This window comes from Garra rufa, chromosome 22, assembly GCF_049309525.1.
Source record: "Garra rufa chromosome 22, GarRuf1.0, whole genome shotgun sequence".
NCBI classification, from domain to species: domain Eukaryota; kingdom Metazoa; phylum Chordata; class Actinopteri; order Cypriniformes; family Cyprinidae; genus Garra; species Garra rufa.
The window spans coordinates 11,922,019-11,941,689 of record NC_133382.1 but is presented as its reverse complement, the minus strand read 5'-3'; the positions used below and the strand labels follow the sequence as shown (position 1 = coordinate 11,941,689).

Genomic DNA, 19,671 nt, shown 5'->3' with positions numbered 1-19,671 from the left:
TCAGTCTATAATTTTAATGGTAGGTTTATTTTAACAGTAAGAGAATGACAAAAAAATCAAGAAAAAGGCATTTCAAAAAAAGTTATAAATTAGTTAGCATTTTAATAAGTGAAATAAGTATTTAATCCCCTTTCAATCAGCAAGATTTCTGGCTTATACAGGTAACAAACTGAGATTAGGAGCACTCTCTTAAAGGGAGTGCTCCTAATCTCAGTTTGTTAACTGTAAAAGACACCTGTCCACAGAAGCAATCAATCAAATTCCAAACTCTCTACCATGGCCAAGACCAAAGAGCTGTCCAAGAATTTCAGAGACAAGATTGTAGACCTACACAAGACTGGAATGGGCTACAGACCATCGCCAAGTAGCTCGGTGAGAAGGCGACAACAGTTGGAGAGATTATTCACAAATTGAAGAAACACAAAATAACTTACAATCTTCCTCAGATCTCACCTTGTGGAGTTTCAATGATCATGAGAACAGTGCGGAATCAGCCCAGAACCACAGCGGAGGATCTTGTCAATGATCTCAAGGCAGCTGGGACCATAGTTACCAAGAAAACAATTGGTAACACACTACACTGTGAAGGACTGAAATCCTGCAGCGCCCACAAGGTCCCCCTGCTCAAGAAAGCACATGTACAGGCCTGTCTGAAGTTTGCCAATGCACATCTGAATGATTCAGAGGAGAACTGGGTGAAAGTGTTGTGGTCAGATGACCAAAATCGAGCTCTTTAGCATTAACTCAACTTGCCGTGTTTGGAGGAGGAGGAGGAGGAGGAGGAGGAGGAATGCTGCCTATGACCCCAAGAACACCATTTCCACCGTCAAACATGGAGGTGGAAACATGCTTTGGGGGTGTCCTGCTAAGGGGTCAGACAACTGCACCACATCAAAGAGACGATGGACAGGGCCATGTGCCATCAAATCTTGGGTGAGAACCTCCTTCCCTCAGTCAGGGAATTGAAAATGGGTCGTAGATGAATATTCCAGCATGACAATGACCCAAAACACATGGCCAAGGCAACAAAGGAGTGGCTCAAGTAGAAGCACATTAAGGTCCTGGAGTGCCTTGGTAGTCTCCTGACCTTAATCACATAGAAAATCTGTGGAGAGAGCTGAAGGTTTGAGTTGCCAAACGTCAGCCTTGAAAACTTAAGAGAATCTGCAAAGAGGAGTGGGACAAAATCCGTCCTGAGATGTGTGCAAACCTAGTGGTCAACTACAAGAAACGTCTGACCTCTGTGATTGCCAACAAGGGTTATGTCAACAAGTACTAAGTCAGGGTTTGCAAAGGGGTAAGACCTTCGTTCATCTTCGAAACACAAATTTAGATATTTTTGATTAAATCCGAGAGCTTTCTGACCCTGCATTGACAGAAATGCAACTACCATGTTTAAGGAAGGAAGGAAAGGAAAGGAAAGGAAAGGAAGTGAGGTGAGGCCAAGTATGGTGACCCATACTAGGAATTTGTGCTCTGCATTTAACCCATCCAAGTGCACACACACAGTAGTGAACACACACACACCGTGAACACACACCCGGAGCAGTGGGCAGCCATTGCTGCGGCGCCCGGGGAGCAGTTGGGGGATCGGTGCCTTGCTCAAGGGACTCACCTCAGCCTCCTGGTATTGAGGGTGGAGAGAGTGTACATTCACTCCCCCCACCTACAATCCCTGCCGGACCTGAGAATCGAACCTGCAACCTTTGGATTACAAGTCCAACTCTCTAACCATTAGGCCACGGCTGCCCCCTATGATGTCGCAAAGAAAAAAAAAAAGACGACTTTATTCAACTATTTCTTTTCTTCCGTGTCAGTCTTCACACACGTTCAAGAGAGTACCATGTTTTGTGCACAAAAAGTATTCTCATAGCTTCATAAAATTAAGGTTGAACCACTGATGTCATAAGGACTGTTTTAACAATGCCCTTACTACCTTTCTGGGCCTTGAAAGTGGTAGTTGCGTTGCTGCCTATGCAGGGCCAGAAAGCTCTCGAATTTCATCCAAAATATCTTAATCTGTGTTCTGAAGAGGAATGAAGGTTTTACGGGTTTGGAACGACATAAGGGTGAGTAATTAATGACAGAGTTTTAATTTTGGGGTGAACTAACCCTTTAACAAATGCTCCATCCCAGTTCTACTACTTATGCTAAAAAGTATGTACTCTTTTTGTTAAAAAAAGTAGATACTTTGGAGTGTGCAGCAGAAGAGTAAGCAAGTTTTGGGACATACAACCTTGCTATTAAATTGCGCTCTGTCACAAACTCTGCCAGTCATTTTACTCTGCCACCGTTAACATCCTCACACTTCACATTCAGTTTATTTAAAATTACACTACTTGATTGATTCTTCCAACTGTATTGGAGAAAAAGTTTTAATCTGCCAGTTTTAGGTCTTTAATGCTGACAACTATGCTCATGTTTTTCACAATTTATTTAAAACAAACTTTTTAAAAATCTACTGGAAACAACAGACCACTGAGGGACTTTTTAAAAAAAAATCTCATATAATCTCAGGGATTTTCTAATATTATATACTATTTAACAAGGATAGTATGCACATTTGACACGGGGATATTTCTTGTAGGTATTGTTTTCTCTATGCAAATTTTATGGATATTATGTCCCTTTTAAAAATCTTGTTTGCATATTGTGCGACGTTACCAAGTTTACCGGTTTTAAACGTCCATCACAAAGGTTAAAAATGTACCAGAATAGAAAATCAATTTTATCACAGTATTATCACGTTAAAACATGTAGGGCCAGATTTACTAACAACTTTCACCAGAGTAAACTCTCCATCGACATAAAAAAGTACTGTCAGGATTTACCTGACTGCATATCCATTTGTAGAAATTTTCCCTTTCAGACACTAAATTCATTTGAGGAGAGTATTGAAATAAATCACGCAATGTAATGTGCTGAGGTTTGATAGGATAAAACATGACAAGAGTTCACTGCATAGATTATATTATTTTTGGTATAAATATAATTTTAATGTTTTCTTTTTTTTGTCCTTAGTTCTCCAGTATTAACAGTATAAACATATGAACATCATTTACAGAAAGGCAATTTACAGTGACAAATAATCGATACTTGACATCGTCAGTGCAACCGTTGTTTGTAGTATCTTTTAGGTAAAATAATTTATTACATATAGAATATCAACAGCGTTATTAAGAACAGTTCCTATAGTAGTTGTCCTTTGTGAAGATCACCTAATACTGTTTGTGGACTCACGTTAGTGAATCGACTCATCAAGTTGTTAATTACCACATAAACCAAGTCAGTACAGTCTCTTGGGATGGGACGGAAAACCACAAATAAAACGTTTTCACACAAAGCAGTAAAGACTGATGGTGAAACATCCATTTTTGTCATGCAGAACTATAATAGTCATTAATGAAATGTCCCTTTAGTTGTCATTGAAGTAAAAGATCTTGGCAGAGATCTTGTTAAAAGTGTTGAGGTTAGTATTGTGAGTTGGAGGATGTTGTTTACTGGTGTTTATGAGAGAGTGCCTGCTGAAGCGTGTTCTCCAGTCTTTGTTGAAGAGCGTCCAGACGGAGGTCCAGATGTTCCTTTAATCTTCTCTCCATCTCATCCATTCGCTTTTCTACAACAGTCTCCAGAAACTTCTCAAACCCTCCACAGCATGTATGACCCTCTCTGTAATACAACATTTTTAAAAATGATATATGACCAGTAGACAAACTAAAGGAACATTAAATATGTTTGAATGAAAGTCTTGAAGGATTAGTTCACTTCCAGAATAAAAATGTCCTGATTATTTACTCACCCCCATGTGATCCAAGATGTTCAAGTCTTTCTTTCTTCAGATGAAAAGAAATTAAGGTTTTTGATGAAAACATTCCAGTTTAATTTGCAGTTTAAATGCAGATTCAATGGGCTCTACATGATCCCAGACAAGGAACAGTGGACTTTATATACTTTTAAACCACAAATGCTTGTCCTGCACTAGCTGGACTTCACACATTACGTAGTCATGTTGGAAAGGTCATGCGCTACATAAAGTACGTACCAAGTGTTTACAAATGGGCAAAGAAAGTCAAACGGCCTTTACCAAGGTAAAACAATGTTGGAAGATTTGAAGTTGGAGGAGAAAATTAGATTTTTTTTTACCTACCCTATCTTTTTGAACTGGAGACAAAGATCTAACTACACATTTTTTTAATTGAATTTATTTTTTTTATTTTGGAAAATTACCAATCGTTTTGGTAGATAAGACTCTTATTTCTCAGCTTTTAATGTGTAAAGCCATTGAAGTTGCATTGAAACTGGAATTTGGACCTTCAACTCGTTGACTCCCACTGAAGTCCACTATATGGAGAAAAATCCTGGAATGTTTTCCTCAAAAACCTTAATTTCTTGAGACATGTGGTGACTAAATAAGGATTTTTTTTTATTCTGGAAGTGAACGAATCCTTTAAAAATGATGAAAGTATTGTGCCTTGTCCTTTTAACTTTACAGAATGCTCTTTTCCAATGAAAATGTATGAAACTATCCAATTTAATCTTCTTTAATCGTATGATATAATTTTAGAACAGACTTTGAGTCATTGTTCACTGATAATTTTCCTTTACAGCAAAGCTCTAAAATTTCATTCACTCTTAGATTCAATTCACATATAACACATAAGTGGTAGTAACTTAAAAATGGTTTTAAGTCAGTTATTTCTATCTTTTGCTGTAGTGTGTCAGTGGGAAATATGTGACCCTGGACCACAAAACCAGTCATAAGGTTAAATTTTACAAAACTGAGATATATACATCATATGAAAGCTCAATAAATAAGCTTTCTATTGATGTATAGTTTGTCAGGATAGGACAATATTTGGCCGAGATACATCTATTTGAAAATCTGGAATCTGAGGGTGCAAAAAAATCTAAATACTGAGAAAATCACCTTTAAAGTTGTCCAAATTAAGTTTTTAACAATGCATATTACATTTTGATAGGTTTACAGTAGGAATTTTACAAAAAAAATCTTAATGTAACATGATCTTTACTTAATTTCCTAATGATTTTTGACATAAAAGAAAAATCAATAATTTTGACCCATACAATGTATTTTTGGCTATTGCTACAAATATACCCCAGCGACTTAAGACTGGTTTTGTGGTCCAGGGACACATATAAGTCTACATTTCCAAACATTTATTTTGCCATTACTTGTAATAATTCAGTGAGATTTTTGTTTGCACAAGGAGCCTGACAACGGCCAGTGCTCCACACAGAGGTCTGATCTATCATCATCATCCAGTCTGTCTGGAAAGACATGGAGAAACAGAACAAACACAAACTGAGACAGACTAAATCTAGAAAAACTGTGGCAATGTCTCCAAGTTGCTTCAAACCTACCTGCAAAGCTACAGTACTGTTAAAAGTGTTAGGCACTTGTGTAAAAATGCTGTACAATAAGGATGTTGTCAAAAATAACATTAAAATAGAAGTTCATCGATAAATAAAATCTATTTACCTAAATGAAATCAACATTTGGTGTGACTATACTTTGCGTTTAAAACAGCTTTTGCCCTAGTTACACTTGCGCATAGTTTTTCAGGTAGCTTTGCAGGTAGATCTCTTGAAGCATCTAAAAGACGTTGTCACAGTTCTTCTGGATTTAGTCTCCTTCTGCAAACTAAAATCCCACTGAATTATTACAATTAATGGCAAAATTAATTTTTAGAAATGAAAACTGATAATTCCTACTGACACACTAGAGCAAAGATAAAGATAGCTGGTAAAAATACCAGTGTTCTAATCATTTTGCCCCCCACCTGTATACTTGAATTAAATGATATTTCAGAGTTGTAAAATGTTTTCAATAAAAAAGGCTTTTAGGCTATTAGACATACAAATGTATCATACAGCTTCATAAAACTTGGAATATAGTTCACAGGTAATATATTTTCACTGTATAAAACACTGTATTCTATGAAACAACTTATATATTAAAATCCTAATGTGTTTATCATTTCTATTATTCACATTAGCAGTACTCACACTATTATCATGATGAGCTGGTTACCACAATGAAATTTCTGAGTGGCTTCAAACCACAGATGACTCATGCTTACCGTTCTCCATTCTTTTTCCTCTCTGGAGATGTGGCTTCCTCCAGTCGAAGTTGTGTGACCTGACCGCACACACTCTGCAGCATTGGAAGCAGGTCTGGGTTGATCGTGCCTCTTTCAGAGCTCAGCAGGGCAGACATGGCACCAGGGACTTGGTTCTGGTTGTTAGTAGACAGAAGCTGCTCGAGGCCAGATGGCAGATTTGGGCCTGACTCTGTCCCTGCAGAACTGGAAGCCCCACCTCCTCTTGACAGACAGCTCAAAGCTCCTCCTCCCATGAGTAGAGGAATGAATCCATTGAGCATGTCTGCTTTATTCTGGACACAACATGCACAAAGAATGATTGTTCAGTTGTGACGAAGCTTTGTGCTAGCCTTTTTTTTGTTTCTCTCAGAGAAACAATTGTCCAACTGAAAACCTCAGTATGAGAATGAACATGTTTAAGGCGAGACACTGAAGGTGAATAGGGTAAAAAAAATAAAAAACTAATAGTTATCACATTACTTACCCAGTTGATTGATTACATTTAAATAATATTTTTTGTATTTAAGTTTTTGTAATTTGTAAGTTTTCTAAAATGTTAGGTTTACATATGCAAATGAGGCATCATTTAATGAAATATGAGCTCATTTGCATACATTTCTAGTACAAAAATCTACTGGATGAATCAGTTTCAAAATTCTTTTTTTTTTTTTTGACATATTAGAGTCAAAAGTTTTTACGGAGGGAATTTTGGGTATCTCATTTAGTCATGCCATAATTCAGAAAAAACTAGGAAACACTATATATTTTTTTTTTTTTTTTACCATTTTTGAGGAATAAAATCAAGCAAAACAAATTGTGACCCTGGACCACAAAACCAGTCATAAAGTAAAATTTTACAAAACTGAGGTGTATGCATCATATGCAAGCTCAATAAATAAGCTTTCTATTGATGTATGGTTTGTTAGGATAGGACAATATTTGGCCGAGATACATCTGTTTGAAATCTGGAATCTGAGGGTGCAAAAAAATCAAAATACTGAGAAAATCACCTTTAAAGTTTTCCAAATTAGGTTCTTAACAATGCATTTTACTAATCAAAAATTACATTTTGATATATTTACAGTAGGAATTTTACAAAAAAATCTTCATGGAACATGATGTTTACTTAATTTCCTAATGATTTTTGGCATAAAAGAAAAATCAATAATTTTGACCCCTGCAATGTATTTTTGGCTATTGCTACAAATATACCCCAGCGACTTAAGACTGGTTTTGTGGTCCAGGGTCACAATTATGAAAAACCAAAAAGCCCAAAATCTCAAACTTGATAGGTACATGAATAAACAGCGTTAAAAACAGAAAAAAAGAGAGAAAATAGTAAAAATATGTATTATACTGATAAAATACTACAACTAGAGGTTATGTGAGAAAAACTCAAAGACATACACATTTTATTAAGCAATGACACCTTAAATTGATCAAAGGTGACAGTAAGGATATTTATAATGCTCTTCATGTTAGAATGATTTCTGGAGGATCTTATGAGAAACTTGCCACTGCTTGGGTTTTACCATGTGTTTGCTAAGGTGTGCTGAGTGGTTGCAACTTACAGACACAAGAGATTCTACACAGGAAAATTTGTGCAAAGTTTATAATATTAATCATTTTTTAAGACCAGATCAGTAATAAGAGGCTGGATCCAGACCTTTTGCTGGCACTGCACCAGCTCCATGAGGTTCTGTGCTCCTGGTGAAAGGGTGGTGCCCATCTCCTCCATCATCGTCTGCACACGCTGAAGGTCAATGCCTGGGTCTATACTCGGCCCACCTTGTCTGTCCTTGAGCGTTTCCAGTCCCACACCCATGTGGGCGATAGCCACAGATGAGCGACCACCGAGAGAGAGCAGCTGTACGGAGACACCACACTGATGCTGAGCCAACACAGATCAGTTTGCGTGTTTGTGATGAAAGCCTGGATATTATTTCTAGCTTTCCTTACCTTCACCTCACAGGATGCAACAGGGTTTTCCAGCACCAGATGATTCCTGTAGAAATGCCTTTTGTTTTCAAACCTGACAAGAGCAAAGAAAAACAGAAGAATCAGCAATAATCTTCTAAATGAACAAATATTTCACTAATTCAGCACATGATTGGATTTGGATTACTTAATCAGATTACAAAAATCAAATACTCGTAATAAGTGTAAATTACATTTCATAATGCTCATAATCAGATTACAGCTCTTATTACATGATTTTTCACACAATGTCAGTAACGTAGTTTTCTCTACTTTAAAATTTTGTTTCTAAAATTCTACTGTGCGTCACATCATTTAGCTTTGACTATATTCATAATACAGAACTGTCATGTAAATGCAAATGAATTTGCAAACCATGCTTCTAAAGTTGGGTATAAAAACCTTTTTTTTGTTTGATCAGAAATCATTTATTTAGTTTGAATGGGGTTAACACTTTTTAATAAAACAAATAAACATATTTTAGCATGAATAGGATCAGCGATTCAGTTATGTTATTTGCATGTTTTGATATTCAACTTTTTAGTTTAAAAGGTTATTTAACAATTTTAATCATTAATTTTGTACATATAAATGATCAAAAAATCCACATATGTATAATTATCATAAATATATTAGTAAAACATGTTTGACCCTACATATTTATTACTTCACATATTTACTATATTATTATTATTATTATTATTATTATTATTGCTAATTATTATTATTATTATTTTCTATTTTTATTTTTGGTCTATTTATGCTTACATATGTGTATTTTTTCTTATTCTCTTATTTTTATTGTCTGTGCGTCTCTGTGTACTGGAAGCTAATAACACTGAAACAAATTCCTCGTATGCGCAAGCATACTTGATATTCTTTCTGATTCTGATTATTAGCAAAAAAGTAACTTTTGAAAACAGAATTTGAGAGATGTTAAACAGTGACAATGTAGAGCTGAAAGTTATATAAAATAATAATAATACATAAAACGATAGAAATTCTATGGCTGTTAATTTGAATGATAAAAGGGATAGGAAAATTTGATGTTTATCTGCTTACCCCCAGGGCATCCAAGATGTAGGTGACTTTGTTTTTTCAGTAGAACACAATGAAGATTTTTTTGCAGTCTGTCACTAATAATGGGAACCAGAGAGTAAAAAAAAAAAACAAAACATACACAGACAAAACCAAATTAAACCCTGCGGTTTGTGACGATACATTGAGGTCTTAAGACATGAAACAATCAGCCAGTCTTTTAAATTGAGAAAATATCTGAGTTACTGTTTCGAATAAGTAACTTTTTCCCCCCATTTATTGATTAAAAGCTCTCCTGTCCCCATGTTGAGAGAAATCATGAGTAAGATGTTACTTTAGTTTTAGAATAAATGTGAACATGCATTAATTCATCTTACTCAAACAAAAAACAGATACAGTATTCCTCAAAATGAATAAAAACTCAGTTCAGAATATGAAGCAAACCTACAATAATAATAATGTTCAATAATACAAATATCCTTCTTGTATTTAATCCCATTTTATTAACCGATGACTTTGCTGCCGACCTTCAATGATCCAATTCATCCATACTAATAAGCAAAAATGACTGAAAATAATTGTAATGCTTTAGATCAAACATTTGTTTTCATTTTTTTTTTATTGCTGAAGAGTTGCAATTTTTTCTTCTGCAATCGACAGTACAGACGTGAATATACTTTTCTCAAAGCCTGAGGCGTTTGGTGTGAAAAGGCTTTTACATTTGCCCAAAACAGAACTTTTTATATTAAAAACAAACAAGCAAGCCCTGCCCAGATTTAAAAAGCAACGCATAAGTAACATAACGCATTACTTTCCACAAAAAGTAACTAAGTAATGTAATTAGTTACTTTTTTAAGGAGTGACTCAATATTGTAAAGCAATACTTTTAAAGTAACTTTCCCTAACACTGGTCTACATGCTCTGGCATATTAGACGCATGCGCGGATTGTCAATGTCACTCATTGTTTACACAGAGACATTATGGGTACGACGGCTACTCAAAATGGTAATTACTTGTGCTTATCCTGATTGTTGCAACTGATTCAAAACTAAAAGATTACGCTTGCTTGCGCGAACTCATCTGGGAGTGCTGACTTTTCACTGACTCCAAACTTTTGAGCCTGATCGACTGAAGTTATGGTTGCTTGCTCTTTGTCACACCCTGGCTGTTGTGATTGCGCTCAGGACAGTTGGACATTGCAGTGGATCAGAAAAAATTATATAAATACTGTTGAGTTTCTTGCACAGACCGATTGTTATGTGTGTTAAGACCTCCATGTATCGTCACAAGCCGCAGGGTTTAATTTGTTTTTTTGACTCTCAAAGCTGTGGGTCCCATTGACTGCTATTATATGACTGACAGAAACTGAAGAAACAAAGTCACCTACATCTTGGATGCCCTGGGGGTAAGCAGATAAACATAAAATTTTCATTTATGGGTGAACCGAATTGTTAAATTTAACTAATATATATATATATATATATATATATATATATATATATATATATATATATATATATAGTATATTTTTGCTCATATTATCTTCTTTGATGTATGTGTAAATAGCTCTGAAAAATACCCATCAGTGTGTGATATTTCAACTTCCTCTCCACGGCAGGTGCCACAGTATTCTCCAGAAAGTGAGTAGACTTCAATAGTGCGGGCTTCGCTGACAACCTGTAGACTGCTGATCACAGATGCAGAGTGAGGTGTGCACAGAAGTGTGACAACACATGGCGATCCCTCCTCAGCTCTCTCCAGACAGACAGGCTCACACCTGTGAAAAATGCATGCACATATTTTTGAATAACAAGTCACCTGATACTTTATATTCCGTTACTTTGGCTTGTGTTAAAAGTATTTTTTTTAAAAGGTGGCTTAATTAAGATTATTTTATTGTTACATTTTATGAATCAATAACATATTAAAGGGATTGTTCACCCGAAATGTAGCATCACTTGCTCACTTATGATCTTCTGCAGTGAATGGGTGCCAAAAGACGTAAAATAATGGATTGGACTGGATAGGATTACTTGTAGATTATTGTGATATTTTTTATCAGTTGTTTGGCCCCTCATTCTGACAGCACCCATTCACTGGTGAGTTTACTTTCTAGCCATCAGCAGCCATTGAAACGGACTCACCTGTCATTTTCACACCTGCAGTTATCGTTTGGACCATTGTCTTGTGTTGTGGTGAGAACATCTGACAGCGGTTTCTGCGTTGAGCACAGCCATGAGCTACGTGCAGAGATCACAGCATCTTCACTTGAGGACATCCTGATAAATGATCTTCTGTTGCCAGCCAAAAAACATTTACACAACAGCCGAAATGTCCGCCGGATTAAACCGTTTGTTTCAACACAGTTAGGGTCAGTTACATTACATACCGTACACTAAATTCTAACCATTTCAGTTATGTCGCTCAATAAATTTGCTGTTTGACGAGTTAAAATACATATTAGCTGTAAAGTTCAAAACAAAAACACCCCATTAGCGCGTTGCTATCACTGTTATCATTTCATAAAAGCAATAAAACAGTATTTATATAAACAGCACTCAATCTAACAGCGTCCATTCGCATTAACAATATCACATGCTGAATAAACAGCGACGGCTGCTGCTCAAGGACCCAAAGAGACAACCACGCATACGCCTGAGTAAAATACTTAACGTTACGAATTATGCGTGATTCCAGCACTTATTTACATTTCATTTGCACATTTCAGAGTAAAAAAATATATAGTCCTCCAGTAGCGTTAGGTAAGAACAAAATACTAATCCTAGGGCAAGTCTCACTGCGCCTCTGAAGCGCTCATAGAAATTGAATAAGAACCTCGAACCTTATAATATATTAATGGGTAGAGATGCTTCTGGATAACATTGCTAGGTGTAACCATAGGGTGTAACTTTTCGTCCAGACCACAATAAAGTTGACTGATGTAAAGAAAATATGTACCAGGTAATTTAAAACATTTTTGTTGTATGACGAAGTTATCTGTGGATGCGGATCAATGTTTTGTGACGCTGTTTTACCCTGTTAAAATTCAATAATAATAATGACAATAAAATAAAGATGGGAAAGATGCATTTGCAATTTTAGTTTTACATTTGATCCCGTAGCGTACATAAATAATTTTCGTGCGGCTAATTATGAAACTCCGAGCGCCCCCTGCAGGAAAAAAATGTTTGTGTCATTGTGAATATACTCTCAGGTGCAACATTAATAAAACACAATACAGTACTGTTTCTCGCTAGACTTAATTAGGCCATTGTCATTTTAATTAATTTAGTATAAGGGCTTTGTGTCTAGATAGGCCTAAAATCATGGTTTTCATAGATTTTTTATTGTTATTATTAATATTATATATTATATTATATATTAATATATATATACGTTTTGAGCACATCTTAACAAGTTACTTATTTTTTTATAATACCTTAAAGATACTTCAATTACATTATTTATTCGCATTTACATACTTTATGACGTTCTTATGGAACAAGCCAGCCAATTTGTTTATCTCTATCTCTATCTTTATATATAAATCTAAAAATCTATAAATAGTTTGAATAAAGAGTCATGCGGGCCAGAAAGAATAATAAGAGAATGTCGCTCCACCTGTCTGACTGCTCGTGCACGCCCCTCGCTCGCGCTCACCTGAGCGAGAACCTGAGCGTCAGTCCACAGAAACATCATGACGCGACACTTTTCCATCTTTATTCTCATTATTACAAACTTCGCGATTTGCAAAGGTAAGACAAATCCACTCATTTATGATTGGTGTTTTTATACTCATGACTTAATTTAGCGTACACATAATGAAGGAAGACATACAAAGAATCGTCGTGTTTCGCCGACAACAAACTACAAAAGTACTGTAAAAGTCTTTAATGGGTTGTATTAATCATACATGGAAAATAATTTATTAACAATAAGATAGGTTTAAACTTAATCTAAGTAGGTTAAATTAGATTAACAGTCGATTATAAGAGTTTTGGTCTTGTAAATTGATCTGTTTATTGTTTTTTGTACTAACAGTGTAGCCCAATAACTACATGAAGTCACAAGAACTAGAACTGTATCTATATACATAGATAGGGTATCTATCAAAAGTTATTCAGACTTTGTTTCAGTTACACTTATTTGCTTCTTTTATCCATTATATCAGTCCAGACCACAGACCAGACTTCACATTTGAAGAAGTATGATGTGGTCAAACCTCAGCTGGTTCATGAGCGCTGGAAGAGGCAAGCAGACCCCTCACAAACACCTGCACAGGTATAAAACACTATTAACAGTGTGTGGAAGTAAGTTAAAAAATTATGTTTTCTCCATATTTGAAAATGATGTGTCTGATTTCAGGATAGACATGCTGATAGCGTTACATACTCGGTCAGAATTGATGGTCATGAACGTATACTGCATCTGACAAAAAACACGTAAGAATTCTAAAATTCTTTGTCTGAAATATTTAGTTTGGTTAATGCTTAAAAATTGTAATTTGATCTCTTATTCTTTCAGACAATTTTTATCGGAGAACTTTGTTGTGTTGTCTGATGCACAGGAGAAAGAGAAAGCATGCACAGAAAAACCGGTGAGACATTTTTATTGGCCTTGGATAAAATATAAAAGAGGTACTGTCTAACTCATTTCATCAGAAGTCAGAATGAGGAAATTGTATGTTAAAAATACATTATAATCAGCGGACGTTGATCATAGCCTAGAAAACATTTAGTCATGTGGTCTTTATGAAAACCATTAGCCAAAACATTAACCTTGACATAGTATTGGAAAACGAGCTGTACTAATGCTAATGGTTTTGTTCTAGGAGCTTTGTCACTATCAAGGACATGTGGAGGGCTATGAAGACTCTCTCGTAGCTCTCAGCACCTGTGAAGGTCTGAGGTAAGTATGTTGCTTACACTTTCACTTCCTAAAATGCGGTCTTACTTGTTAGTTGGGTGCCATGTCATTTTTTAACTGATTTATTAAAAGTTATTATTGTGCTAGCGAGGCAGCTCGGTACTAAAGTGATAGTTCACCCAGAAATTAAAATTCTGTCGTTAATGAATTAAACCTGTAAGATCTTTGTTCAATTTCGGAACAAAAATAAAGATATTTTTAATGAAATCCAAGATCCACATTCAAGGACCAGAAAAGTACCAAGAACATTGACAAAATAGCCAATGTGACATCAGTGGTTCAATGGTAATTTTATGAAGCTATGAGAATAATTTATGTGCACAAAAAAAAACTAAAATAACGACTTTAAGGAATAATGACTTTATTCAACAATTCTTCTCCCCAGAGTTACCCTCTTCTGCTATTATTAAGAGTACAATGACACAAAATGCATTCTCGTGGCTTCATTAAAGTACTGTTGAACCACTGATGTCACATGGAGTATTTTGTCGATGTTCTAGGTACCTTTCTGGGCCTTGAACATGGTAGGACCCTTGCTGTGTATAGAGAGTCAGAAAGATCTTGGATTTCATCAAAAATATCTTAATTTGTGTTCCGAAGATGAGCGAAGTACTTTTACGTGAGTTATCAATGACAAAATGTACATTTTTGGGTGAACAACCGTTTTAAAATTCATCTTGCTTTTCTTCTCCACAATTTACACAATTGCAACTCACAATTGCAAAAACATGGATTTTCTTCAAACAGGTTTCCTAAACACTTCCAGTGTCTACCCTTTGTTTTGTCGGAAGTGACTGTATAGCACTTAATGTATTTTTGTTCACAATATTGTATGATGAAAAATTTCCCAAATGAACTTGACATTTCACTTTCATTTATTTTGATGTTTTATGTTCACCTGACCTGTTAAGACAAAGTTGTTTCTGTGTGTAGATATAAAAAATTTAATTCCAATCTAAATAAATAACTGACAAATATGTACTTCAGTAGTGAGTAAACCGGTTAGAAAATTTTAGCTTGTGAAAAATCATTGCAGATTTATGTTTAATATCCTACATAATTATTGGTAATGTGATGGAGGATGGAGCATGTTAAAAGAATTATATGTAAATATAAATAGTGTGTAAATAAGTGTAAATAAAGATATCTCCTGTTTATAGATATTTGCTTATAAATAGAAGGGTTTTTATTGCACTTCGTTTGAGTAGTTAGATGCTATTTGGACTTAAAGAGATAGTTACCCAAAAATGAAAATTTGATGTTTATTTGCTTACCCCCAGGGCATCCAAGATGTAGGTGACTTTGTTTCTTCAGTAGAACACAAACGAAGATTTTTAACTCAAACCGTTGCAGTCTGTCATATAATGGCAGTCAATGGTTACCAAATCTTAAGGAGTAAAAAAACACATACACAGACAAAACCAAATTAAACCCTGTGGCTCACGACGATACATTGAGACGATGAGACTTGAGACGATCGGTCTGTGCAAGAAACTGAACAGTTTTTATATCATTATTTACCTCTGATCCACCGGAACGTTCAGCTGTATGGAGCGTGTTCACAACAGCCGACGCGTGATGCATCAACATGCTCTGGCAATGTAGTCTGTGAAAAGCCAACACTCCCATATGAGTTTGCACATGGAAACATAATCTTTTAGTTTTTAATCGGTTGCCAGAATCAGAATAGGCACAAGTAATCACCATTTTGAGAGGCCAATATGCTCTATATAAACAATGAGTGACGTATTAGCACGACAGATCGCTTCCGCATGTGCATCTACTAGGGATGGCGAAAACTAAAAAATTTCTTGACCGACCACCGAGCCTCATTAGCCGGTTGAAACCGGTTAACCGATTAGTTTAAAATATGGTACGCTATTTGAAATAACATCCATTTCCAGCCGCGCCTGCAATTTCGCAACTCTGTCGCATCTGGCCGCGATTACACCGAACGCGTCTTTTTTAGTTCTAAATACGCGAGGCGCACAGCACTGCCTTTTTTTGGTGACTTTTAATAAAAGAGCGTGCTGCGTTTTTTTTATGTTGCTAAGCAACGACCAAAACAGCTGTCCTGTCAGTCAAATCAAAGGATTATAGCGCGAGCGCTCTAAAATCTTAGTTTTATGCTGTTAAGTAAACTGTCATATTAGCAGAAACCCTAAATAATACAGCTCCGGGTTACCCACTATAGACACAAAAGGTTTCTCCTCTATTTCTTGCAGTCTCCAGACTTTTTAAGCAACCGTAAAATTCCGTCACCACAACAGAAGGCCCGCCTCTCCATTCATTCGATTGGACAATGGAAAAGAACGCGAATGACGTTGGGCGTTTTTCCGCTCAGAGTTGATTTTTTTTTCAACTTCACGCGCTCAGAGCGCTCCTGCAAAAACGCGAGGCGCAGCAGGCGGTGAAAACGCGAGGCGCCTGGGACGCATAAGCAGCGCGTAGAACGCTCACTGCCAACAGAAAACCATTCAAAAGAGGCGCCTCCATCTTCAAAAACGCGTTCGGTGTGATCGCGGCCTCTCTCTGCCGCTCTGCCTCCCGCACACACACACACACACACTGCCACTCACGTCACTTTTTAAAAATCCCCTACAGCGCGAAACATGAGTCCTGCAAACGCGGCGCCGAAGAGCTTGTTGTATGTAATCGTAGGACAAATGGCTCCTTAGTTTCAAATGGTTTGGGTACAAGGTGATCGCTTTGAAAATAAAGGCGTTTGTCTAGGTTAGAAGCTCATTTGAAACATTGCCACGGCTCATTTAAGAAAATGACAGCTCCGAAGAGACGCCGCTTTAGTTGAGGTAGTGCTAACCATATTAAAGAAAGATGATGATCATCATAACCTTATCGGTTACCACTGAAATGTAGATGTAATGTATTTCCAAATCTAAGCCCATCTTATGCGGAATGTTGCCTAATAGACTGCAACATGATAAAACCAATGGACAAAACAGGCACCTTCAGAATGCGTAAAAGACGCACCGGCACTTTTTTTTTTTAACCGACTACCGACAACTTTGACCGGTTAACGTTGATACGGTCAACCACCGGTCAAACGGTCATCGGTTAACATCCCTAGCATCTACGTACTGTGGCAGATCACGTTAATGCATCATGCGCTGGCTGTTGTGAACACACTCAGAACAGTAGAACGTTGCGGTGGATCAGAGGTAAATAATAAAAAAAATACTGTTCAGTTTTTTGCCCAGACAGATCGTTTTGTGTCTTAAGACCTCAATGTATTATCACGAGCCACAGGGTTTAATTTGGTTTTGTCTGTGTATGTTTTTTTTACTCTTAAAGATTTGGTGACCATTATATGACTGACAGACTGTAACGGTTTGAGTTAAAAATGTTAGTTTGTGTTCTGCTGAAGAGACAAAGTCACCTACATCTTGTATGCCCTGGGGGTAAGCAGATAAACATCAAATTTTCATTTTTGGGTAAACTATCGCTTTAAGCGGCCATCACTCCACTCTTTTCATTTCATTTATCCACATGCCAATGCAGGAGACAGGAAATGCAAGTTAATGCAAATTTGACTGCATTCCAAAGTTTGGTGAACTGTGACCTAAAAATTTGTGTCAAGTGAAGACGTCTGACAAACATAAGATCTGTGTCATGCCATGACGTCTTAGCTGAATTTAAATGCGCAGTGTTGCAGTAAAATAGAGTAGATTGCATATTTTTACTTTTTGGTGTATTATGTGTTGAATTTTGCTTTTGAAAAGGAGGTTTTGATCAGTGTTGTTTTTGACAACCATCTTAGATTTAGTCTTAGTCTTAGTCTTTTGGACTAAAATGCTTCTTAGTTTTAGTCAAATTTTAGTCACTTCTATATGTGATAGTTTTAGTCCAATTTTAGTCGACGAAAAGTCAAAAAGGTTTTAGTCTAGTTTTAGTCAAAAAAAGGGGGAAAGTAGTCTTTTAACAAATTAATGTAGGTCAGTAAGTATTTTGCTGTTGGGTAGTGTCACTTATAAGTTCTGAAAATAGCAGATCTATAGTTTAACACAATGTGAGCTTCCGGATCGACTATTTTCACCAATAATTACAATAATGAAGGAATGTTTTAGAACATAAAAGACAAACAAGGATGGAATGCTAAAACGGCTTGCCATACTAGTATAGCAAAGAGTATTTAATGCGGCTTGCCATAGCGTCAGATACTTTTTAAGTTTTAATTGGCATGCACAATAAGCAGAAATGTCATGCATTTTAAATGTCTGACGGACCACCCACTAACATTTTCGTCTATTCTCGTCTCGTCAACGAAAACTCACACACGTCTCGTCATGTTTTAGTCATCAACGAGCCATTTTTATCTCGTCATCGTCTCGTTATTGTCATGAAAAAAAGTGGCGTCAACGAAATGATTTCGTCATCGTCATCGTTGACGAAAACAACACTGGTTTTGATGTCATTTTATGACCATTGGCCAAAGTCTAGTGTGTCTATGGCTTAAGTGTACAGTGTGTAAGATGCCATTTAGACTCAGTGCAAATAGTGCAATAATAACAATTATTTTATATTTTTAATATTATTGTATTTTGGAAAAAGATAAAAGGACGCAGCCTTATTTGGAACTTACATGTTCTGTACTACATGCACGGTCACATTCGCAAAACTTTCGGCGAGATTTCACGAGCAAAACAGGTCCATTGTCAATCGTGTAGCAATGTGTAAAGCACAGCTCACACAGAAATCAGTTTCAGACTAAGCAGCTTTTCATTGTTGAACACGTATTTGTATGGCCAACTTTAACACTAACAAAATCTGTGTTGACTGATTTTTACCAAGCAATGGTACTTGTTATCAGACAGGTTTCTTATTTTGTCTTGCTCAACCAGGCAGCGGTTGACAGAGCTAGTGTAAATAGCCTTTGCCAACAAGATGAATTATTTACAGAGTGTAAATAGACACTCTGTTAAATAGATCACTACTCATAAGAATAGCAAAAGTCATGTTACAGTATTGTTTGCTTTTAAAGCGAAACACTGCAGGTAAAAAATTAACTAACAGTTATCACCTTACTTGCCAAGTTGATTGATTACACTGATAATTGCAAACATTTTTTGTATTCTCTAAAATGCTAGGTTTAAATGTGCAAATATGAGGCATTATTTTATCAAATATGCGCAACATTTCATGAAATTCTAGTGCAAAAATCTAAACACTGGATGAAGTCAGTTTCAAAATCCTTGTTTAATTTTGTTGACATATTAGAGTCAAATGTTTTTACAGAGGGAATTTTGGGTATTTCATTGTCTCACTCCATAATTCAAAAAATACTTAGAACAAGCAGAAAACAATTTTTTTTTTTTTTTTTAATTTTGGGGGAAATAAAATGCTGTATAAAATCATGAACAAATCCCTCTTTAAAAACCTTCAGGATATAAACAGGAATGAAAATGTAACATTTGGTGTGTGTAAGTGCTACTGAAGTAGAGATTTATGGCTCAGTGTAGGAGGGAAATTTTTTTTTTTAGAAAACGGTCTTTAAAAATATGTATTGCAATTGAAATCTATTGACACAAATAGATAAAGTGCTACTAAAGGAAACACTTAAAAGTGTCTTTTGGATGTTTTCTTTCCTCA

The 19,671-nt window shown here is 36.0% G+C and overlaps 2 protein-coding genes across 2 annotated transcripts in view; one reads left to right on the top strand and one right to left on the bottom strand.

Annotated features, from left to right (window-relative positions):
* Positions 1 to 2,966: 2,966 nt before the first annotated feature.
* c22h10orf88 (chromosome 22 C10orf88 homolog) lies at positions 2,967 to 11,722 on the bottom strand. Its single transcript, XM_073828657.1, has 6 exons — positions 11,283 to 11,722; positions 10,718 to 10,915; positions 8,082 to 8,154; positions 7,789 to 7,989; positions 6,102 to 6,415; positions 2,967 to 3,669 (listed from the first exon to the last, which is right to left on the bottom strand). The coding sequence occupies exons 1-6, from the start codon at positions 11,414 to 11,416 to the stop codon at positions 3,498 to 3,500; spliced, it is 1,092 nt and encodes a 363-aa protein (XP_073684758.1). The 5' UTR covers positions 11,417 to 11,722; the 3' UTR covers positions 2,967 to 3,497.
* A 1,056-nt stretch (positions 11,723 to 12,778) lies between these two features.
* Positions 12,779 to 19,671, top strand: part of adam9b (ADAM metallopeptidase domain 9b) — a 28,645-nt gene continuing 21,752 nt past the window's right edge. Inside the window, exons 1-5 of the mRNA XM_073828607.1 lie at positions 12,779 to 12,893; positions 13,310 to 13,419; positions 13,504 to 13,580; positions 13,663 to 13,735; positions 13,970 to 14,046. Coding sequence (XP_073684708.1) covers positions 12,836 to 12,893; positions 13,310 to 13,419; positions 13,504 to 13,580; positions 13,663 to 13,735; positions 13,970 to 14,046 — 395 coding nt within the window. The 5' untranslated portion in view covers positions 12,779 to 12,835. The remainder of the gene's footprint in view (positions 12,894 to 13,309; positions 13,420 to 13,503; positions 13,581 to 13,662; positions 13,736 to 13,969; positions 14,047 to 19,671) is intronic.

Excerpts from the sequence above, each read along its gene's own strand:
- c22h10orf88 (XM_073828657.1), bottom strand. The coding sequence starts at position 11,416 with ATGTCCTCAAGTGAAGATGCTGTGATCTCTGCACGTAGCTCATGGCTG. Across the intron at positions 8,155-10,717 it reads GAAATATCACACACTGATGG|GTTTGAAAACAAAAGGCATT; the intron begins GTATTTTTCAGA and ends TGCTCTTGTCAG. Across the intron at positions 6,416-7,788 it reads TGGTGCAGTGCCAGCAAAAG|AATAAAGCAGACATGCTCAA; the intron begins GTCTGGATCCAG and ends TGTTGTGTCCAG.